General features: G+C 34.8%; 1 protein-coding gene across 1 annotated transcript in view; it reads right to left on the bottom strand.

Moving 5' to 3' along the window:
- Window positions 1-9: 9 nt before the first annotated feature.
- LOC140163486 (migration and invasion enhancer 1-like) overlaps window positions 10-25,323 on the bottom strand; it is a 28,323-nt gene continuing 3,009 nt past the window's right edge. The window contains exons 2-4 of the mRNA XM_072186803.1: window positions 5,123-5,209; window positions 4,230-4,306; window positions 10-3,404 (exon numbers count right to left, since the gene is read on the bottom strand). Of these exons, the coding sequence (XP_072042904.1) occupies window positions 3,315-3,404; window positions 4,230-4,306; window positions 5,123-5,209 (254 nt within the window). The 3' untranslated portion in view covers window positions 10-3,314. The remainder of the gene's footprint in view (window positions 3,405-4,229; window positions 4,307-5,122; window positions 5,210-25,323) is intronic.

Raw genomic sequence — 25,323 nt, 5'->3', positions numbered from 1 at the left:
TGAGAAGAATAAGTTAACATTTCATTATAATATTTTAATATCTTGCACCTCTTATCACACACAATCAATGAAAATGTAATACGAGGAATTCATTTGTGAATCACTTAATACAATGCACCAATTAATCATGTTATTTAACTATAATTATATACATAATGATTGAACATTGTTGCATAGCATTTAATAACAAGCATTCAGATCATAGATTAGCATCATGAATTCTGCATAGGGTATGCATATGTCTGATTCTGCAGTTTATAGTAAACATAATGTCGGGGTGGCATATCGGATAACTAAGAGTGAAATGTGTTGAATGAGAATAGAAAGTGACATGTAGGATTAATTGATGTTACCATCCGATCTGTATTCATGTTTATGCAGAAGTCCTGATGAATACTTCTCTAGATTGATATCACTACAGTCCAGCCTCATCATTGGGCTGTTCCAGTAAACCCTACACACCCCCTATGGAAGATATGACCTTAGTCTCAGCAGGCCTCATTTTTGAAAATTTCAGGAGCTAGGTTAATCACTCTCTGAGTTTACTAAGGTGCTCAAACAGGAGCTCAATCTTATACTATCATACTCCTGGAATGTTAAGGAGAGCTGTAGGAGCTCTGGTGCAATCGAGCTCCTCAAAAATGAAGGTCTTCTCCCACACGGAGTGTAAATTTCAAATGGGTTACCTGGCTGAATGGGTGGCTCCATTTGAAATCTACACCCCCCTGTGTGGAAGATCAAGGTCATGTCTTCCATAGGGGTGTATGGAATAGCCCATATCTTGTGGTGATTTATGCTTTCCACATTGCTCAAAATACTTCCAATTTGTACAGAAAACAATGAAAAAGTGACAATCATAAATTACGTCAGGTTTGAAATGCACAAAGATGTCTTCAACTGTGCAAGAACAACAAATTCACCATTTTCTTTTCAGAAATCAATATAGAGATTTTCATACTATAGCAGTAGGCAAAGAACAAAATAAGGATAGACTGTATTACTGTTTTACTGGCGACTTCCCAATGTGAAATGTGATAAAATTATCCCCCACTATTTCCCTACTGATAACTACAAAGCTCTCAACATGGGTTTGATGTAACTGTGACCAGAAGTTCCAAAATAAGATTATTTTACAACCAGCGTTAATATATAATTTCATTTTGCTGATGTTGAGCTGGATGTGAACCTCACCAAAAGGGCAATAACCTATAGGGCAATCACCAGTCAACTGGGCAATTCCAGTTTAAATCCATACACCCCCTATGGAAGACATGATCTTAATCTTCCACACAGGGAGTGTAAATTTAAAATGGGGATACATGTACCTGAACGTGTGACTCCATTTGAACTCTACATCCTATGTGTGGGATATTAAGGCCATGTCTTCCGTAGAAGGTGTTTGGATTTCAACTGGAATAGTCCATTAGTAGCTTGGTTTTATCATATTTTTCAAAGTGAAACTGGAGTATGTAACTATAGAAAAATTATTAAAGTTGTGTACATTGTGGAACATTCAACTGCGCTTGTTACTCCGCGACTAATCATGCTAATACACAAGCGTACAGCGCTACTCTACGCGTCCATATATGCGAGGTTATCTGCGTACAACAGCTTTCTACGCACAGCCACACAAAGAGTAAAGAGTATGTTCCACGATGTACACGAATTAAGTAATTTTTCTATAGTATGACTGAGCCATGATCATCAAATCAATTATTTACAACACCAGCACTGCCCACAAGCAGCTTCAACAAGACATTACTCCTGAATATTTGGCTTCCTTGAGCCGGTGACATCAGTGCGTTTTCCAGTGGGCGCAATATTATATTAAATCACACAGGGTGACTTAAAGAACTGGCATGTTTTCATGTGCGATAAAAGGCAGTGCATCTGTACATGGGCAAAGTAACTGCGACAAAGTACCAACATCACTGTCTCTAGGAAGCCAATGGACTATTAATAGTGAGACACTTTCTAATACCAAGTCCTTTGGTGATCAGTTGTGAGGTAGCCAGTTATTGAAACAAATGGGTTATATCAATAGGGATTAAAGCTAATTCACTATCAGCTGAAGGTACATATCACTAATCACATTGATATTATGATGTACATGTATTGACACAAGTAATTTCACTCAACAATAGCCTGTCAGGCTTGTCTGCATTCGAGACTACCTGCTTATGTGATGCACTTTGGTAACATAAGTGTTATGGTTAATTTTAACTTTATGAAAATCTTACATTATCAATAATCATATTCAATCCAATTAGTCACCCCTAAAAAATTGCCCCACCCCTTACCCATACCCCTACCTCTATAATAATTAAAAACAAATGTGAAAAAAACACCATTGCCCTACCCTTAGTAATGGTAAATATTGCCCTACGCTTACCCCACCCCTTTCTCCATACACATCTGTGACACAATATAAATAAATAAACATTAATTACACATGTTTGAAAATATGACACTGCATTATTGTCCAATCCTTTTTATACATCTGGTTTCAGAAAATTTACATCAAAACCAACCCTAAGAGTGGGTGCTCTTTTTCAGATTGGCTTGTCATGGGCTGAAAATCTTGAATGTATCAAAAAAGGAGTGTTCTTTATACAATTATAGTAATCATAGCGGCATGTGACATGGAATCAAACAAATATACTACACAAATCTTTGGCACAAGGAGAATAGGTCAATAGAATTACCTCCCTCCTCCACTCACAACTAAACACATTACATAAAGTAATCACCCCCCTTCATAATGAGATTATAACTCAAAATCTGTGCATCACAAAAAGAAGTCCAGTTTTGTTTTGCAAATTTTGATGCCTCATATATCTTAATAGCCCAACATGTTTTGCCAAGATGACCCTTTGAATGAAAAAGATGCACGTTTAACAGTTGCACCTACAATGTAAACCCATTGAAAATGTTGCTTTTGCTTCTAGAGTACCTGGTCGAGTGGTCGTCTCTAGTCACGGCGGTCATCATTGACCAGTCATGTAGAGAATGGAATGGTACACTGACTTGAGTATCTTTTTAGTGCAACTTTTGATTCTGCATCTTTTTTCATTCAAGGAGTCACCATGGCTACTAATTTTGAGCTATCCAGACAAATGCGGTATCAAAAGTTGCATATCTAAAATGGGTTTCTTTTTTGCAAATTGGATACATAAATTTTGAGTTATGTGTCGTAATAAAGGGGGATAACTTTGTAATGTGTTTACTTTGCTGCAAGTACTAGTATACCTCATTTGATTCCATATAAATAACCACTAAAAATCCCAGTACAGTGTTTAAGGCATGTTAGTTCCCTACAAGATGATACACCAACTTCCAGCTTCAACATTTGTTACTGGTTCTACATTTCCCTCGCCTGAATAATTCTTGATGTTCGCTATTATCTGTAAAATATAAACGTGAAGAAAAGAAAACAATTTTTATCACATTTGTCACTCCTTAAAATCATTTGTGATGTTGTTATGATTTGATTTACTTTTAAGAGAATAAGGCACATCTCACGCTCTGGGCATCGCGATCAGAGGAACTGAGCCAGTTCTACTCTCCATTGCAATTTTCTGCTCAACTGATTAGCTTTGTTTCCAGTTATTGTAAATAATGGGTAATGTTACCTTTGTGGGTTGTATCTCAATACCATAAAAACTTGATAGTTATCATATGTGCTTACTATCGAACGCTTTTGAAAACATGAAATTGTACCAAAGTCTGGCACTTTACCAACTGATTGGGTTGAGACACACAAGCAGGTTTACTTGTTTTGCTCAAAACCCTTTACACTTTTGTAGATGGGGCTCAGAGGAGCACCCATCAGGGTTATAGCTAGCCCAAGTTGAGTGCCGGGTAATTTTACTATCCAATTAGAGTGCTGGCTTGGGGCACAATCTTTTTAGTGAACGTGAGTTATCTGGGAATAAGCTCTGGGGGTATCACCCCCCTAAATTTTTTTTGCTCTTCTTATGATGAAAAATTTTTTGTGCCGGGCAGACACTTCAGACAGCGTCAGTCCCGGGCGGGGTTGCCCGCCGTAGCTATAACCCTGGCACCCATAATGAGGTGAGAATGATTAATTTGTCATTCATTACCATATCACAGGCCAGATAAGTACCGAACAATCCTTTCAAAAACAGAATTCTGTTGGTCTACGTTTGCAACAACAAGAAAAAACAAATACCAGCTCCCAACATAAATCAGATCATATCTTTGCTTACCTCAGTATTATCAGGGAAACCATGGGTTTTGAGCTTTGAAAACAGCAGCTGGTTGTTAAGAGTAATCTCAAATGAACCTGTGGGGAAAACAAAAGAATCAATGAATAGTAACTCAGTCGCATAATAGTATCATAATACATGTATATACATACCGTAAAACGTTGCCTAATGGCACTTGTGAGATCATTTGCCTTAGGGCAAATTGCATGTGTACAAATGGAGAGCTCCCCTCTCTGAAAATCCCAACAAGGATTTTAAAGTGTCTCCATACATGAATGTGCCATTAGGGCAAATCTTTACGGTATTGTCAGATTCCTGGTATCTGACCCTGGCTTCAAAATACACAAGGACCAGCCGGCAGCCATCTATTTGTCATCAAACCTAACAGAATAATCACCTTCCGAAGTATACACAAGTGCTCCTTTTTGTAGAATATACATGTTCAAAATAGCTCTTGAGATAAAAGAAAGTATTTGAATTACTTTTATTTGAAATTCACTTGTTTTCACTTCATAATAGGAGGCCTAGAATGTGATAGTGCATGGGAAAGTTCCTTTTATTACTTTATTACCCCCCAATTAAAAATACTGCTCCCCAATGATATATACTTGAAGTTAATGAAAAAAAGATGGGGTATTGGTAATTTCATGATAGCGAATGGCAATGGCTGTTAAAATGCACCCTCAAATCAGTTTTATTTTATATTAATTAATGATTGCATGAAGTACATCATAATTTGCCATTTTGAGGGTTCAGTTTCTAGGCCTGAATATGATTGTGGCATTGACTGTAAGCAACTTTTTACATGTCTCAGCATACCAGGCAAAGAACAGCATTGTTATCAAAACCCTGAAGAATATAAAAAGTAAAAAAAACGAAAAAAACAAACTTACTACTCCTGCCAACTTTGCCAGCGACGACCGCATCTGGATCTGCAGCTTTGATATCTTCTGCTAACTCCAGATAGCGGGGATAGTACCCTCATCCACCACTGAAAAAATAAACATGAAACAAGGTCAACATTAATTTGAATAAGATTGGGAAATGTTCTATAATGAAAGACAGAGATAAAAAAGACTAGTTTGCGTCTGACGTCATCTGTCAATCAAACTCGAGCACGGTTTGTTTACAAGTGTCGTGATGATATGAGTTGCTGAACACGGCGGTAAAACCGGGCACCTTATTGTTAATTTTGCACCTTCAAACATACAAACCATCTCAAAAGTTAGGTCTTAATAGTAGGAAACTTTCTTTCGTGAAGGCACCATATCAACAATTCCTAGAAAACCGTAGGGGCCCGGCCTACAATCCAACGTGAAAAGCTTGGGACAGTTTGTTGATTTCACGCATCCCCACTCCCCTTATTCAATGTTGAAGTACAACATTAATATCATAAATATGACCATATCTCCTAAATGCGTTGTTCGATTTTGATCATTCTTTCAGCTATGAATAGATTAATAAATTTGCAATCTTTTTATATACACGGTTTTATAAACTTGTCAATCCTATTATTTTTAATATAAAGATATATGCAAATTCATGTTATCAATATTAGGACAGTCTGTTTATTTCACGCATCCCCGCTCCCCTTATTATATAAAAATAAAATTTTGTGCGATTATTTGAAAAGGAAAAAAAAAAAAAAAACAATGCCTGGAAAAGTTGCTTTTTGCCTTGTAGAAGTACTTAATTTTTCGCCATTTACTGCTATTTCTTTTTTCCGATCGGCACCAGATAAATCGACCTTCCTTTTACGCGCTAATTAACCAATCAAGGATCGTAGAGAATTTGATTGACAGTGACGTCAGATGCAAACTAGTCTTTTTATCTTTGTCTTCAATTATAGCCCAGTCCAACATAACCTCCCTCATGGCTATATAGCTGGTTTGAGCATCCATGTTGTTTATGGATGTTGTTCGTACTTGCAGAAGGATTCAAGGAAGCCAGTTTGGCACAAGATCTTACTGTCAAGTGCTTTTCCACGCAATTGATTGATTTACATTCCAAATATGGGCAATAAAACCACCAAACTGAATCTCCGTTATTGGGCGCTATTTTGGAATCTGAAAAAAAAATGGGCAACTTAGAACTTGCGAGTCATTCACCACAAACTGGCAAGCCAATTTGCCATGCCTTGGCACTGAGAAGTTCTGTTGAGTACAGATGTAAACTCCTCAACAAAAGTTTGGAAAGTTTTTTCAAGCATCTGTATCTCCAATTATTTGTGACATATTCATATCGTGTTGCATATCACTGGATAGCTACAATACTCCCTTTACAATGACACCCCATTTGAAACAATAACATTTTTCACGGCTGAGTACATGCCTTGTGAATGTAGTGGGGTCTCAAAATGAATGTGCCAAATTGACCCTTATCCCGTGCAGCAAGCTGCAATCCCATAACTTCACAATCTGGAACCTAATGCAATCCTCCAAGATAACACCGCTCGCCCCACATAGCCACGATAGTCAGCGACTACCTAAAGAATATGGGAGTAGAGTCAAAATGGCCTGCCATCAGGCCAGACCCGGGGGCCAGACCTCAACCCGATTGAATACTTGTGGGACCAGCTTGAACGTGCTGTGCGTGCCAATGAAGCCCATAGGCAACCACATTGAATGACCTGCGACCAATCCTTGTGGAAGAATGGAATTCCATCCCACAGTAACGTGTAACCAGGTCGGTGAGCAGCATGAGGAGAAGGTGCCTGACTATTGTGGCTGCCTGTGGTCTTTCCACCCGCTATTGAGGTTAGTGGCTTGCTTTGTTTGAGCACAGAATAATGGTCAATTTGGCAAATTCATTTTGAGACCCCACTACATTCACAATGCGTGTACTCAGCCGTGAAAAATGTTGATGTTTCAAATGGGGTGTCATTGTAAAGGGGAGTATTGTAGCTATCCAGTGATATGCAACACGATATGAATATGTCACAAATAATTGGAGATACAGATGCTTGAAAAAACTTTCCAAACTTTTGTTGAGGAGTTTAGATGCAGATTGTATCAGGGTTGGCGCGATTTAAATCAATTGATTTAAATTACGATTTAAATCACAATTTAAATCAAATGATTTTTTTTTTAATCACTGATTTAAATCAACTTTTTCAGTTTTTACCGTTTTTGATAAATTTAAGTTAATTTCTATCTTGAATTGCCTGTTTTACTTCATTTGTTATGTTTCTACACCTTTTGGATACAATTAAATACCTCTATGATGTCATTTTATCTATTGCTAAAAAATCATTTTCAAGGTTTTTTCCCATGATTTTACCAAATTTTTTCTTTGAAATTTTCACATCTGAAAACATGTTTTGATTTTTTGTGTGCATATGTCTAGCATTCCACTGGTCTCTTTAAACTTTACCATGGGGTATAGCACTTCTTGGGATTAAAAAAATCAAAAAAATCGATTGAAATCAAAAAAATCTGATTTAAATCAAATAAATCGATTTTTTTTTTGGATTTTTTTTTAAAAATTAAAAAAATCGCCAACCCTGGATTGTATAAATTATCATTGCAGATCTGGAAATGTAACATGTAACAAAATAAAATTAATATGGCTTAAAAGACATTTTTATGTGATTTGCTCCACAGTGGCAGCCTCAATTTTTCTAGAATTTTTACTTTTTGCATGATTGTAATGCCCAATAGTGTACTAAAATATCATGTGATAAGACAAACCTGAAGTGCTTTAATTACAGTTTTTATATTTAATCCAAAGATCTCCAGTTTTATTCAGAGTTCATCATCCGAGTGATGGCTAACACATCTTGTGCATGTGAGCTCATGTGTACCGGTATCATTAAATCAGCGATGTATGTGTGTGTATATAATGTTATTTATCTTATGTCCCAGCTGCATGAAGCTCCGCTTAATAATAATACGATCAGCGAGCTAACATGCATTATAAGCGCTGGAATGAAATAGCAATTTTCTTTGTTTATACTTCATTTGTTTGGCTCAAAATTAAAAGGGGACAATCTGATCAGTGAAAACTAACATTTAAATAGGAATCTATTCTTTTCTAAAGCAAACTGCATATACGGCTAAGATCCCAGAAAGGTGTACAGACAAATAAAAATTGAGTATATACATTTCATAAAAATTAAGGACAATTCAATAAAATTGTCATTAGGTATTTTTGAAATGAAAAATTTGGTCAAAAACAACAAAAGAAAGTATTGATAAAGTTGAAGTCACATTCAAATAGAGCTAATTTCTCTAAAGTACCAGTAGGGAAATTACAGTAAAGAATAGGAGGTCATCTGGGGTCACATACAGTAGTGTACATTGTACATGTGCCTACTGCATGTATGTAGTTACTCCATTTCCGGAGGTTCTGCGCCCGAGCGCAAAACCTCCAAAACCGGAGGTTCTGCGTATAACGTGCGCAGAAACTCCGTTTTTGGAGGTTTTGCGCATGGACGACAGTGACTATTATTATAGTTAATAAACCACCGCAGCGTGCGCAAAACCTCCAAAATCGGAGTTTTTGCGCCCGTCGCAAAACCTCCGATATTGGAGTTTTTGCGTATCAAAACTAACATTATAATAAATGTTTAAACATGCTTAACTTCAATACTTTTAGTATACGCAAAACCTCCAAAATCGGAGTTTTTGCGCCCGTCGCAAAACCTCCGATATTGGAGTTTTTGCGTATCAAAACTAACATTATAATAAATGTTTAAACAGGCTTAACTTCATTACTTTTAGTATACGCAAAACCTCCAAAATCGGAGTTTTTGCGCCCGTCGCATAAAACCTCCGATATTGGAGTTTTGCGTATCAAAACTAACATTATAATAAATGTTTAAACATGCTTAACTTCATTACTTTTAGTATACGCAAAACCTCCAAAATCGGAGTTTTTGCGCCCGTCGCAAAACCTCCGATATTGGAGTTTTTGCGTATCAAAACTAACATTATAATAAATGTTTAAACATGCTTAACTTCATTACTTTTAGTATACGCAAAACCTCCAAAATCGGAGTTTTTGCGCCCGTCGCAAAACCTCCGATATTGGAGTTTTTGCGTATCAAAACTAACATTATAATAAATGTTTAAACATGCTTAACTTCATTACTTTTAGTATACGCAAAACCTCCAAAATCGGAGTTTTTGCGCCCGTCATAAAACCTCCGATATTGGAGTTTTGCGTATCAAAACTAATATTATAATAAATGTTTAAACATGCTTAACTTCATTACTTTTAGTATACGCAAAACCTCCAAAATCGGAGTTTTTGCGCCCGTCATAAAACCTCCGATATTGGAGTTTTTGCGTATCAAAACTAATGTTATAAAATTGTTTAAACATGCTTAATCTTAATTACTTTTAGTAATAGTATACGCAAAACTCCAAAATCGGAAAACCTCCATTTTTTTAAATTGAATATATCGGACCCCTTGAAACGTCGATAATGTATTCAAGTCATTACAATTGAGAAATCTTTTGTCGGTATATGTGATGCAACCTCATTGAAACCTCAATAATATATTCAAGTCATTGCAATTGGGACATCATTTGTCAATATACGTGTGATCTGCCGACAATAAACACCGCTAATGAGTTTCCTATTCACCTTGGCTTATCTTATAGGAGAGTAAGACGCTCTTTATGGGATTAGCTTATAAGACGCTCTTTATGGCAACAATTATTCCTACTTTACCCAAGGTTATTTAGGATAAGCCAAAGTTTATCGACGTTCTTTTGAATTAGTCATTCATGCAGCACTTTTAAGTTTCATGAAAGTTTTGGCAAATATAAAAAGAAAGGGGAAATATTGTTAAGATTTAACCAAAAAAATAATGATAAAATAAAGGATAATAAAACATATTTCAAGTTGAATTAAATGGTGGATTTGCGTATCCACACGAATAGCATAATTATATATTTAAACTTCCGAAATGTAATATACTTTTAAACATGCTTAATCTTAATTACTTTTAGTATACGCAAAACCTCCAAAATCGGAGTTTTTGCGCCCGTCGCAAAACCTCCGATATTGGAGTTTTTGCGTATCAAAACTAATATTATAATAAATGTTTAAACATGCTTAACTTCATTACTTTTACTAGTATACGCAAAACCTCCAAAATCGGAGTTTTTGCGCCCGTCGCAATACCTCCGATATTGGAGTTTTGCGTATCAAAACTAATGTTATAAAATTGTTTAAACATGCTTAACTTCATTACTTTTACTAGTATACGCAAAACCTCCAAAATCGGAGTTTTTGCGCCCGTCACAAAACCTCCGATATTGGAGTTTTTGCGCATCAAAACTAATATTATAATAAATGTTTAAACATGCTTAACTTCATTACTTTTAGTATACGCAAAACCTCCAAAATCGGAGTTTTTGCGCCCGTCGCAAAACCTCCGATATTGGAGTTTTTGCGCATCAAAACTAATGTTATAAAAATTGTTTAAACATGCTTAACTTCATTACTTTTAGTATACGCAAAAACTCCAAAATCGGAGTTTTTGCGCCCGTCGCAAAACCTCCGATATTGGAGTTTTTGCGCATCAAAACTAATGTTATAAAAATTGTTTAAACATGCTTAACTTCATTACTTTTAGTATACGCAAAACCTCCAAAATCGGAGTTTTTGCGCCCGTCGCAAAACCTCCGATATTGGAGTTTTGCGTATCAAAACTAATGTTATAAAATTGTTTAAACATGCTTAACTTCATTACTTTTACTAGTATACGCAAAACCTCCAAAATCGGAGTTTTTGCGCCCGTCGCTCTAAAACCTCCGATATTGGAGTTTTTGCGCATCAAAACTAATATTATAATAAATGTTTAAACATGCTTAACTTCATTACTTTTAGTATACGCAAAACCTACAAAATCGGAGTTTTTGCGCCCGTCGCAAAACCTCCGATATTGAAGTTTTTGCGCATCAAAACTAATGTTATAAAAATTGTTTAAACATGCTTAACTTCATTACTTTTAGTATACGCAAAAACTCCAAAATCGGAGTTTTGCGCCCGTCGCTAAAACCTCCGATATTGGAGTTTTTGCGCATCAAAACTAATGTTATAAAAATTGTTTAAACATGCTTAACTTCATTACTTTTAGTATACGCAAAACCTCCAAAATCGGAGTTTTTGCATTTTTTTTGTATTCAAGTCATTACAATTGAGAAATCTTTTGTCGGTATATGTGATGCAACCTCATTGAAACCTCAATAATATATTCAAGTCATTGCAATTGGGACATCATTTGTCAATATACGTGTGATCTGCCGACAATAAACACCGCTAATGAGTTTCCTATTTGGCTTATCTTATAGGAGAGTAAGACGCTCTTTATGGGATTAGCTTATAAGACGCTCTTTATGGCAACAATTATTCCTGCTTTACCCAAGGTTATTTAGGATAAGCCAAAGTTTATCGACATTCTTTTGAATTAGTTATTCATGCAGCACTTTGAAGTTTCATGAAAGTTTTGGCAAATATAAAAAGAAAGGGGAAATATTGTTAAGATTTCACCAAAAAAATAATGATAAAATAAAGGATAATAAAACATATTTCAAGTTGAATTAAATGGTGGATTTGCGTATCCACACGAATAGCATAATTATATATTTAAACTTCCGAAATGTAATACTTTTTTCAGTACAGGTGTCTCCTATAGATGTTTTGATCGAATGGGTTGCATTTGTTACACAAAGACAATGATTAATTTTGACTTCTAAATTAGTCTTGCACTTCTGAATTTTGACTTGTCACATCAGAAATTTTATTCTTTTTAGTATATGCAAAAACTCTAAAATCGGAGTTTTGGCGTTAAGATTTCACCAAAAAATAAAGGGTAATAAAACATATTTCAAGTTGAATTAAGTGCAGTTGTTAATGTTGGAGGATTTGCGTATCCACACGAATAGCATAATTATAACCATAAAACTCCGATAGTAACTATACATACATGATTTGCGCATCAAAACTAATGTTATGATAATTGTTTAAACATGCTAAATCTTAATAACTTTTAGTGTACGCCCTCCGATATTGGAGTTTTTGCGCATCAAAACTAATGTTATAAAATTGTTTAAACATGCTTAATCTTAATTACTTTTAGTATGCGCAAAAACTCCGATTTTGGAGTTTTTGCGTATACTAAAAGTAATTAAGATTAAGCATGTTTAAAAGTATTACATTTCGGAAGTTTAAATATTATTATGCTATTCGTGTGGATACGCAAATCCACCATTTAATTCAACTTGAAATATGTTTTATTATCCTTTATTTTATCATTATTTTTTATATTTGCCAAAAACTTTCATGAAACTTAAAAGTGCTGCATGAATGACTAGTTCAAAAGAACGTCGATAAACTTTGGCTTATCCTAAATAACCTTGGGTAAAGTAGGAATAATTGTTGCCATAAAGAGCGTCTTATAAGCTAATCCCATAAAGAGCGTCTTACTCTCCAATAAGATAAGCCAAGGTGAATAGGAAACTCATTAGCGGTGTTTATTGTCGGCAGATCACACATATATTGACAAATATTGTCCCAATTGCAATGACTTGAATATATTATTGAGGTTTCAATGAGGTTGCATCACATATACCGACAAAAGATTTCTCAATTGTAATGACTTGAATACATTATCGACGTTTCAAGGGGTCCGATATATTCAATTAAAAAAAATGGAGGTTTTCCGATTTTGGAGTTTTTGCGTATACTACTACTAAAAGTAATGAAATTAAGCATGTTTAAACAATTTTTATAACATTAGTTTTGATACGCAAAAACTCCAATATCGGAGGTTTTGCCACCGGCGCAAAAACTCCGATTTTGGAGTTTTTGCGTATAGTAAAAGTAATTAAGATTAAGCATGTTTAAACAATTTTATAACATTAGTTTTGATGCGCAAAAACTCCAATATCGGAGGTTTTGCGATCGGCGCAAAAACTCAGATTTTGGAGTTTTTGCGTATACTAAAAGTAATGAAGTTAAGCATGTTTAAACAATTTTTATAACATTCGTTTTGATGCGCAAAAACTCCAATATCGGAGGTTTTGCGACGGGCGCAAAAACTCCGATTTTGGAGTTTTTGCGTATACTAAAAGTAATTAAGATTAAGCATGTTTAAACAATTTTTATAACATTAGTTTTGATACGCAAAAACTCCAATATCGGAGGTTTTGCGACGGGCGCAAAACTCCGATTTTGGAGTTTTTGCGTATACTAAAAGTAATTAAGATTAAGTATGTTTAAACAATTTTTATAACATTAGTTTTGATACGCAAAAACTCCAATATCGGAGGTTTTGCGACGGGCGCAAAAACTCCGATTTTGGAGTTTTTGCGTATACTAAAAGTAATTAAGATTAAGTATGTTTAAACAATTTTATAACATTAGTTTTGATACGCAAAACTCCAATATCGGAGGTTTAGCGACAGGCGCAAAACTCCGATTTTGGAGTTTTTGCGTATACTAAAAGTAATTAAGATTAAGCATGTTTAAAAGTATTACATTTCGGAAGTTTAAATATTATTATGCTATTCGTGTGGATACGCAAATCCACCATTTAATTCAACTTGAAATATGTTTTATTATCCTTTATTTTATCATTATTTTTTTGGTGAAATCTTAACAATATTTCCCCTTTCTTTTTATATTTGCCAAAAACTTTCATGAAACTTAAAAGTGCTGCATGAATGACTAGTTCAAAAGAACGTCGATAAACTTTGGCTTATCCTAAATAACCTTGGGTAAAGTAGGAATAATTGTTGCCATAAAGAGCGTCTTATAAGCTAATCCCATAAAGAGCGTCTTACTCTCCAATAAGATAAGCCAAGGTGAATAGGAAACTTATTAGCGGTGTTTATTGTTGGCAGATCACACATATATTGACAAATATTGTCCCAATTGCAATGACTTGAATATATTATTGAGGTTTCAATGAGGTTGCATCACATATACCGACAAAAGATTTCTCAATTGTAATGACTTGAATACATTATCGACGTTTCAAGGGGTCCGATATATTCAATTAAAAAAAATGGAGGTTTTCCGATTTTGGAGTTTTTGCGTATACTACTACTAAAAGTAATGAAATTAAGCATGTTTAAACAATTTTTATAACATTAGTTTTGATACGCAAAAACTCCAATATCGGAGGTTTTGCGACCGGCGCAAAAACTCCGATTTTGGAGTTTTTGCGTATAGTAAAAGTAATTAAGATTAAGCATGTTTAAACAATTTTATAACATTAGTTTTGATGCGCAAAAACTCCAATATCGGAGGTTTTGCGACCGGCGCAAAAACTCCGATTTTGGAGTTTTTGCGTATACTAAAAGTAATGAAGTTAATCATGTTTACACATTATTATAACATTCGTTTTGATGCGCAAAACTCCAATATCGGAAGTTTTGCGACGGGCGCAAAAACTCCGATTTTGGAGTTTTTGCGTATACTAAAAGTAATTAAGATTAAGCATGTTTAAAAGTATTACATTTCGGAAGTTTAAATATATAATTATGCTATTCGTGTGGATACGCAAATCCACCATTTAATTCAACTTGAAATATGTTTTATTATCCTTTATTTTATCATTATTTTTTGGGTTAAATCTTAACAATATTTCCCCTTTCTTTTTATATTTGCCAAAACTTTCATGAAACTTAAAAGTGCTGCATGAATGACTAATTCAAAAGAACGTCGATAAACTTTGGCTTATCCTAAATAACCTTGGGTAAAGTAGGAATAATTGTTGCCATAAAGAGCGTCTTATAAGCTAATCCCATAAAGAGCGTCTTACTCTCCTATAAGATAAGCCAAATAGGAAACTCATTGGCGGTGTTTATTGTCGGCAGATCACACGTATATTGACAAATGATGTCCCAATTGCAATGACTTGAATATATTATTGAGGTTTCAATGAGGTTGCATCACATATACCGACAAAAGAGTTCTCAATTGTAATGACTTGAATACATTATCGACGTTTCAAGGGGTCCGATATATTCAATTTAAAAAAATGGAGGTTTTCCGATTTTGGAGTTTTTGCGTATACTACTACTAAAAGTAATGAAGTTAAGCATGTTTAAACAATTTTTATAACATTAGTTTTGATACGCAAAAACTCCAATATCGGAGGTTTTACGATCGGCGCAAAAACTCCGATTTTGGAGTTTTTGCGTATACTAAAAGTAATTAAGATTAAGCATGTTTAAACAATTTTATAACATTAGTTTTGATACGTAAAAACTCCAATATCGGAGGTTTTGCGACGGGCGCAAAAACTCCGATTTTGGAGTTTTGCGTATACTAAAATTAATGAAGTTAAGCATGTTTAAACAATTTTTATAACATTAGTTTCAGTGATACGCAAAAACTCCAATATCGGAGGTTTTGCGACGGGCGCAAAAACTCCGATTTTGGATTTTTGTGTATACTAAAAGTAATGAAGTTAAGCATGTTTAAACATTTATTATAATATTAGTTTTGATACGCAAAAACTCCAATATCGGAGGTTTTGCGACGGGCGCAAAAACTCCGATTTTGGAGTTTTTGCGTATACTAAAAGTAATTAAGATTAAGCATGTTTAAACAATTTTTATAACATTAGTTTTGATGCGCAAAAACTCCAATATCGGAGGTTTTGCGACGGGCGCAAAAACTCCGATTTTGGAGTTTTTGCGTATACTAAAATTAATGAAGTTAAGCATGTTTAAACAATTTTTATAACATTAGTTTCAGTGATACGCAAAACTCCAATATCGGAGGTTTTGCGACGGGCGCAAAAACTCCGATTTTGGATTTTTTGTGTATACTAAAAGTAATGAAGTTAAGCATGTTTAAACATTCATTATAATATTAGTTTTGATACGCAAAAACTCCAATATCGGAGGTTTTGCGACGGGCGCAAAAACTCCGATTTTGGAGGTTTTGCGTATACTAAAAGTAATGAAGTTAAGCATGTTTAACCATCTTATCATACTAGTTGCGCTACGCAAATACGGCAATATCGGAGGTTTTGCGACGGGCGCAAAAACTCCGATTTTGGAGGTTTTGCGTATACTAAAAGTAATGAAGTTAAGCATGTTTAAACATTTATTATAATTGATACGCAAAAACTCCAATATCGGAGGTTTTGCGACGGGCGCAAAAACTCCGATTTTGGAGGTTTTGCGCACGCTGCGGTGGTTTATTAACTATAATAATAGTCACTGTCGTCCATGCGCAAAACCTCCAAAAACGGAGTTTCTGCGCACGTTATACGCAGAACCTCCGGTTTTGGAGGTTTTGCGCTCGGGCGCAGAACCTCCGGAAATGGAGTAACTTCATACCTCCCTACTGTCACAATTTCACACACAAAATTAAAATTGGGCAATTTGGTGACACTATTTTTGTCTGTAACTTCAAAAGTATATGCACTAGAAACATCATTGACCCCTTATTGTTTAGGTAATTTGATTCTCTTTCAAATGCAAGAACTTTCAGCTAAAAATATTAAACTTCAAAAGTTTATGAACATCCCTAGCAAAGGGGCCAGCCGCCATATGGTGCAAAAGTAGAACAATTTCACGTGAAGAGCTCAAAAAGTTGCACACTTATTGAGGGTCAAAATGCCTCACGCCAGAGGAGGCTTTAAGGCATTCCTACAATGCACTATGATTGGGAAATTTGATCAATATAACCTAATTTTAAAGGCAAAGTCCCCATTGCCACACACACAAAATGGTAAATTTAAATCCGCTGCCAACAAGCTAATAGTTGAGACTTATAACTTATATTTGACTTTCTTACAGGAAACATTTATATTGTCCCACTGCATTAATTTTATTCATAAGTCTCAATGTTTTGAATGTTAAATAAAAGGATGAAAACACCAGATATTTGCACACAATCCCAATGCAAGGTATGGTCAACTGTCCCACATGTGTACTAAAGCCAGACATACCAAGGTCAGAAACCCTATTGGGTTAAATGGGAATGCCTTTAAGGGGGTACTACACCCCTGCCCAATTTTGTGTCTATTTTTGCATTTTTCTCAAAAATTATAGAGCATTGGTGACAAGTAAGATATGTATATTATAGGGGCAAGGACTACAACTGCTACATTGGAAATTTTATTTCAGCACAGACAACAGTTGTGGAGTTAAGGCTGGTTCAAAGTGAATATTCAAGGCGAATATTCGCTTCAATACGTTTTAAGCGCCAAAATATATCTTGGCGAATATAAAACTATGAACCGGAGAAAGATATATTTCTACAATTCACAGCGTTACCCGACTGTTAACAAGTATTGCCCGTTGACCAAGGTAAGCAAAATTTAGAGAATTTCTTTAACGAATTAATAAAATCATAATAGGTAAACTCCATTGAACTATTGGCATGATTTAATGTCTGTATAAATGGGTCTAAATAGGAGCAGTGGCGTAACCAGTGGGGGCAGGGGGTGCAAGCTGACTCTCCGGACAAAAAAAACCTGGAAGAAGAGTCAAAAATTGGGAAGGGGGGAAAAGAGGGAAGAAAAAAGAGGGAAGAGAAAGGGGAAAGAAGAGAAAAAGGGGAAGGAGAAGAGAAAAAGGAAAGAAAGAGGGAAGAGAAAGGGAAAGAAGAAAAGAAAAAGAGGGAAGAAAAGGGGGAAGGGCGAAGAGAAAAGGGGAAGGGACTAAAGGGAGAAGATAAAAGGGGAAGAGAAAGATGCAGAAGAAGATCTAGAGGCCTACTACTTTCATTGTGAAATTTGTACTCTGAAACACTGATATTTTCTAATATGCCAAAAACCAGGAGGCGGAGGTTGACCCATACCTTCTTGTAGGTTTCAACTGCAAAGCAAATCAAGAAATGAATGAGTCAATAGATAAATAAATTAATAAATAAAAAATAAATAAGTCAATAAATAAGTCAATAAATACATAAATAATTAATTAAATAAATAAATAAATAAATAAATAAATAAATAAATAAATAAATAAATAAATAAATAAATAAATAAATAAATAAATAAAAATAAATAAATAAATAAATAAATAAATAAATAAATAAATAAATAAATAAATAAATAAATAAATAAATAAATAAATAAATAAATAAATAAATAAATAAATAAATAAATAAATATCATAAGATATGATTGAAGCGGCGACATATATGACAGCCCTCACAAGTGTTATATATGAGACCACCATTTGACGGTGACCCACCAAATATATATCTGTCGAAGTTCAACAAAATTCAACTACCACAAATATATTTCCGGTGAATACTTTTTTCATTGGCTGATATCCACTTGAGATCGGTATCATCAAAGTAGTATTGCTCTCCCGGTTGCTCTCATTTCATGATTCATTGAGCAATCAATTTTGGCATTTGACCGAAATACTGGCGTCAAAAGATAAAAGTCTCGTTCCAAACTTGTGTAGGCCTACATTGCTAGGGCCTAAGTGTGTTTTAATGCCTGATTCACAAATTATAGAAATAAACAAGAATTTATCTTATAAAAGAGCACGCAATGATAGGGTACCAACGCTTGTGGTTTTGGTTGTTCTGCAAAGTTTATGATGATATTCATTGCAAAGCGCTATATATCCATTCCTACATATTACTTATTTTGCCCTCTTAATTATTAATTATAGTTATGAATTTGACTGATAACAACGCATTACATCTTTATTCCGCCCAAAATAACATCGTTTAGGCCTATAGGTGCCAAAAGCGTCAAGAATTCCGCTAGTGCGGAAAAGATGACAAAATGGGTGAACCTCCATGGCAAACGCATTTTTATATCAATAACCAATGATTTACCACCCCAGACCCTCACATCCTCTGCCAGGGGCAGATGCATATGGGGACCTAGAACTGGGGCCAAACATTATTTATGTAAAACCGGGTGGAGGCATAAATCTGAATTTGGAGTTTTTTTCTGCATCAGTCGATTTAAATAGAGCTACGTTAATATGGAAACATTCACTTGTACATTAAGGTTATGTTTGTAAGCCTAAATATCATATTATTTGCATAAAACATTACTTACCATCACTACAGCATTGGAATGCTATTGCCTGCCAGGCATTTTCCTTTACTTTCATATCATATAAAAATGGGTACGCTTGTACCGCACTAATAAGGGGGCACACCACTAAGTCGCATTTTTATAATTATTGAGAAAATAGGTCCGCGAATTAAAAAAATGGCAGAATCGGGTTTGCAGTCTTGAGAGCATGTCAAAAACAGTGAGGGCGCTGTTCGCGGCCTCGTAGCGGGAAAACGAGGTGGAAGGACAATAAGGACCCCTATACATTGAAACATATGTTAAACTTTCATCGATTTACAATCGACTGGTCATCATAAAAAAAATTTAAACGAGCCCAAAAGGCCTCAAAATGAGCAAAGAAAACCGGTGTTTTTACACGTATTTCAATGGGAAGATTATTTAGTGGTGTGCGCCCATAGCATTTTCTTTCAGTTCGTTATCAGCCATTTTGGAACTATCCAGGCGTATTTGGGCAGGTTAAGGGATGGGGTATGAACGTTTGGACAGTAGGCCTATTTATTGTGGGACATTAGAGCACATCAGACATATCGAATAGGATTCTTAATACGAAGAATGTCCTTCTGATATCAAATAATTTTGATTTTTTGAAATTCGCAATGAAATACACATTTTATGGCAAATGATTAAAAATTGATATTTTGATATTTAACAGTACTCAAATTAAACTTGATAAATCTGATGATTTATACTTATGTGTATGTAGGTGGGATGAAAACCCGACGATCAATTTTGACCTTTTGTATTGAAGATATGGATTTTTCCCCAAAAAAAACAAAAAAAAATTAGGTCTTTTTGGGAAAAATCCATATCTTCAATATGAAAGGGCAACATTTTCAATTGATCGTCGGCTTTTCCTCCTAGCTACATACACTTTAAGAAAATATCATTAGATTTATAATATTTACTTCGAGGACTGTTATATATCAATATGTGAAAAATATCAAATTTTAATAATTTGTCATAAAATTTGTATTATATCGTGAATTTCAAAAATGAAAATTATTTGATATCAGAAAGACATTCTTCGTATTATAATGTAATTCGATATGTCTGATGTGCTCTCATGTCCCACAAAAATACTGTCGAAACGCTCAAAACGCTCATTCCAGATCCCTTAATTTTCATTGGGGATTTTTGAAATCATCGTTCGTCGAACGATATTCAGGTGACCTCGAGCATTTCATATAAATCAATAGCGCTATCAGTTGCGCGATATTAAAGCCGATTCAACTCATATTTTATTCGTTGTCGTATATATTTTGGCGTCACAAAAAGTATTGAGTCGAATATTCGACTTGAATAGACACTATGAACCGACCCTTACAGTCAAAAATGAGGGAAAACCAATATTTGATCAATAAATCAATAACTACTTGCCTTGAGTTGCTGAATTTTCAGTGCAGTAGTTGTAGTCCTTGCCCCTATAATATATCTTACTTGTCACCAATGCGCTATAATTTTTGAGAAACACGCAAAAAGAAGCAAAAAATTGGCTAGGGGTGTAGTACCCCCTTAAACATCCTCTTTTAAAAAGTTACATGCCCGACAGCAAAAGTACACGCCATTGGCGTGCGGGCGTGTGTACAAGTAGAGCCCTGTCCCTGATTATCATGCATGTATATCAGGAGACATCACTGGAAAATTTACTTTGTTTTACTTTTAGTTTTACCTCAGTTGTACAGCTAAAAATTTTAAGTTAACTAAGGGGTATGAACGTTTGGACAGTATTTATTGTGGGACATTAGAGCACATCAGACATATCGAATTGCATTCTGAATACGAAGAATGTCCTTCTGATATCAAATAATTTTGATTTTTGAAATTCGCAATGTAATACACATTTTATGGCAAATCATTAAAAATTGTTATTTTGATATTTAACAGTACTTGAAGTAAACTTTATAAATCTGATGATTTATACTTAAAGTGTATGTAGGTGGGATGAAAAGTTAGCGATCAATTGAAAATTTTGACCTTTTGTATTGAAGATATATGGATTTTTTTCCCCAAAACACCAAAAAAAATAGGTCTTTTTGGGGAAAAAAATCCATATCTTCAATATGAAAGGTCAAAATTTTCAATTGATCGTCGGCTTTTCCTCCCAGCTACATACACTTTAAGAATATATCATTAGATTTATAAAATTTATTTCGAGGACTGTTATAAACACCTCAAAAGAAATAAGTCCCCCTCTGAACATGTCGTCATAACATCGTAAGGTTTCGTTTTGTACCAACAAAACTAACTTTGAAATAATTATATGACTGTTTACTAAGTGCTGTGTGAAAATGAGAGATTTCCATGACTTCAGGGCTGAATGAGCCTAAATTGAAGACAAAAAGTGCCCTTTCCAAAAGTTACAAAGTAGGCCTATGCTTGTTAACTGCAAGGCGTATTGGGACAAGGAATGGAACTGACCATTTTACAACTCACTGTGCTGAACTCTGCACCAAGGGGATTTGCATGGCTGATTGATCAAGAATCGATACACATTACAGTAAATGTTCACTTGGTGAGGATTTTAAACTGCACTCAAACACATGGGGTTTTCCATTAGTAACAAGCCATGAATCAACTTTTGTGACAAGCATAGGCCTACTTTGTGACTTTTGAAAAGGGCAGTTTTTGCCTTCAATTTAGGCTCATTCAGCCCTGAAGTCATTTAAATCTCTCTTTTTCACACAGCACTTAGTAAACAGTCATATAATTATTTCAAAGTTAGTTTTGTTGGTACAAAATGAAACCTTACAATGTTATGACGACATGTTCAGAGGGGGACTTATTTCTTTTGAGGTGTTTATATCAAAAATTTGAAAAGTATCAAATTTTAATAATTTGTCATAAAATTTGTATTATATCGTGAATTTCAAAAAATGAACATTATTTGATATCAGAAAGACATGCTTTGTATTCAGAATGAAATTTGATACGTCTGAGGTGCACTCATGTCCCACAAAAAATACTGTCGAAACGCCATAAATAGCCAGGCTCACATCTCACACTATAGGTGGCGCTATTCGTCCATAGGGAAGTGGAATGTGCCTGTACGGTCCAAAAATGGCTTTACTGTGGGGCTCAATGGAAAAAATTACTAAAAATTAATTTTGACAACCAAAACCTAAGTGATGTTGACTTATGTTGGTACTGGGATAATAATGGATTCATAAACTATCACATAGTGCAATCCATGTTCCACCAAGTCGACACTCGATTTAGCTCAAAAGCAATTTGTGTGTAAATCAAGACCATCCAAAACAGATTTCTTACAGTAAAGAATAGGAGGTCATCTGGGGTCACATACAGTAGTGTACATTGTACATGTGCCTGCTGTCACAATTTCACACACAAAATTTTGGACAATTTGGTGACACTATTTTTGTCTGTAACTTCAAAAGTATATGCACTAGAAACATGATTGACCCCTTATTGTTTAGGTAATTTGATTCTCTTTCAAATGAAAGAACTTTCAGCTAAAAATATTGAACTTCAAAATTTTATGAACATACCTACCATAAACGCTCATTCTAGAATAGATCCCTTAAGGGGACATATCTGACAGTAAAAGCTAACAGTTTATGGAAAAGAAATACTAATCTACTTTTTATGGAAATGATAGTTTGTTACAATATGGTTTAAACCATTAAATCCATTGTGTAATAACATTTCCGAAATTTTCCATTAGATTGGCAAGCATGGTTGGTAAGCTTACCAACCCACAGGCAGCTATTACGGCAATATCGTATTTCACGGCCCACTATTTTGGCGCCAAAGTTGGACCCCCTAGCTTACTGAAAATTGGTCGCACTATACGCAAATAGCCAAAATGATGATGTTTTTGAATTGTTTAATGTTTTCTTGCTGTTTTGTCCTATAATCTTGTTAATAAATTTGGTAAGATATTATATTTAATGTGTAGAAATGTATCTTGGTGAAAATTACAGTAAATTAAAAAAAAATGAAATAAAATACAGTTTGCCAGTGTTGCTTTTGTCTTTGAGAGCATTTTCTTTCTTGTATTGTCCTATCCTACTGTGCCTATTAAAACAAAATTGGGAGCGGTAAAAATGAAAAGCATTTATTCCGTTGTTTAATCGTATAGTTATAGGTTCATCATCCAGTACATTTTGTAAACGTATGCGTTTTTAACTCGGGTTTTTAACGGAATAAATAGCAATCCAGAGGGCCTATACTATGGCATGCCATTTATTCCGTCAAAATTATGCAGATAAATCTGTTATTGTCGCGTGTCGGCTATAAAATGACGGAATAAATCATAGTAGTAGGCCTAGGCATAAAGTATGCAATTTATTCCGTCAAAATTTTGTCTGTAGGCCTAATAATATAAAAATGTTTTTTTTTAATTATCAGTTTTATTCTTTTAACGGAATAAATCGAATCAGTGTCACTTCCCAACTTTTAAACACGGTATCAAGTCATAACATGTTACAGTAATAACGGAATAAATCAAAGTAGTCCTAAGCATGAAGTATGCAATTTATTCCGTCAAAATTTTGTCTGTAATAATATTTTTTTTAAAGCAATTGCTTTTTTAATTATCAGTCTTATTCTTTTACGGAATAAATCGAATCAGTGTCATTTCCCAACTTTTAAACATGGTATCAAGTCAAAGCATGTAACAGTAATAACGGAATATGCAAATATTTGTTGATTATACATGATAATGCTGACATTCTAGTGCCGGTATGGTATGAGATATTATTATAGGCCTATACGATATTTTTAGAGGTAATAATAATTCAAGCGCAGTTGATTAATTTGCTTTATTCCGTACCTACCGAACGGAATAAATGTAAAAATTAGGAATGATTTCAAAGCAGCCTACATTGGCTTAATCATACAGCAATATTCTGTGTTACAGTCTTAACGGAATAAAGGCAAAATCAAGTTATATTGCGTTGATTTATAATTATTTTAATCATGCTAGGGGCCTGTTTTTTGTGACGGCATGATATAGGCCTATTTTTAACGGTTTATTGTTGAGCAATATCACAATATATTATAGTGTCATAGAATAAACAGTTTAATAATTTTCCCGCCTTTTTAAAACTTAAGTTTCCCGCCAAAATGTTCCCGCTCTTTCTAGTTTAAGCTTGTTATAGCCCCGCAAAATCTTCTAAACCCCGCTTTTGCTGCGCTATTTAACCCCCCAGCGGACACCCTGTTTTTCGCTCTCCGGCCGCGCGCTTATTTTAGTTTTAGCTTGTTGGAAAGCCTATATATATATAATCGTGTTTGGTGGCCCACCCTATGGGAATATTCAATTATTTGCGTGTAGGTGGGCCGCCAAACACGATTATATATTAAGCTTGATGATGTTCGACCCTATATATATAATCGTGTTTAGCATGCCCACCCTATGGGAAAATTCTATTATTTGCGTGTTGGTGGGCCGCCAAACACTGATATATATTGCTTGATGATCCAAGTTCAGTTTTATAATTTTCCCGCCTTTTAAAAACTTAAGTCTCCGCTTAAAATGTTCCCGCTCTTTTTAGTTTAAGCTTGTTATAGCCCGCATAAAATCTTCTAAACCCCGCTTTTGCTGCAATTTATCCCCCAAAGGAAACCCTCTTTCTCGTCCTCCGGACGGGCACTTATTTTTAGTTTTAGCTTGTTGGAAAGCCCATATATATATAATCGTGTTTGGCGGCCCACCCTATGGGAAAATTCTATTATTTGCGTGTAGGTGGGCGTCCAAACACGATTATATATAAGCTTGATGATGTTCGACCCTATATATATAATCGTATTTCATGCCCACCCTATGGGAAAATTCTATTATTTGCGTGTTGGTGGGCGGCCAAACACGATTATATATTAAGCTTGATGATCCAAGTTCAGTTTTATAATTTTCCCGCCTTTTTAAAACTTAAGTCTCCCGCCAAAATGTTCCCGCTCTTTTTAGTTTAAGCTTGTTATAGCCCCCTTTTGCAACTTTATCCCCCCAAAGGAAACCCTCTTTCTCGTCCTCCGGACGGGGACTTATTTTTAGTTTTAGCTTGTTGGAAAGCCTATATATATATAATCGTGTTTGGCGGCCCACCCTAT

The sequence above is a fragment of the Amphiura filiformis genome, chromosome 1 (assembly GCF_039555335.1).
Source record: "Amphiura filiformis chromosome 1, Afil_fr2py, whole genome shotgun sequence".
Taxonomy (NCBI): Eukaryota; Metazoa; Echinodermata; class Ophiuroidea; order Amphilepidida; family Amphiuridae; genus Amphiura; species Amphiura filiformis.
The sequence above is the reverse complement of the archived record's forward strand: the minus strand, read 5'-3'. Positions and strand labels throughout refer to the sequence as shown.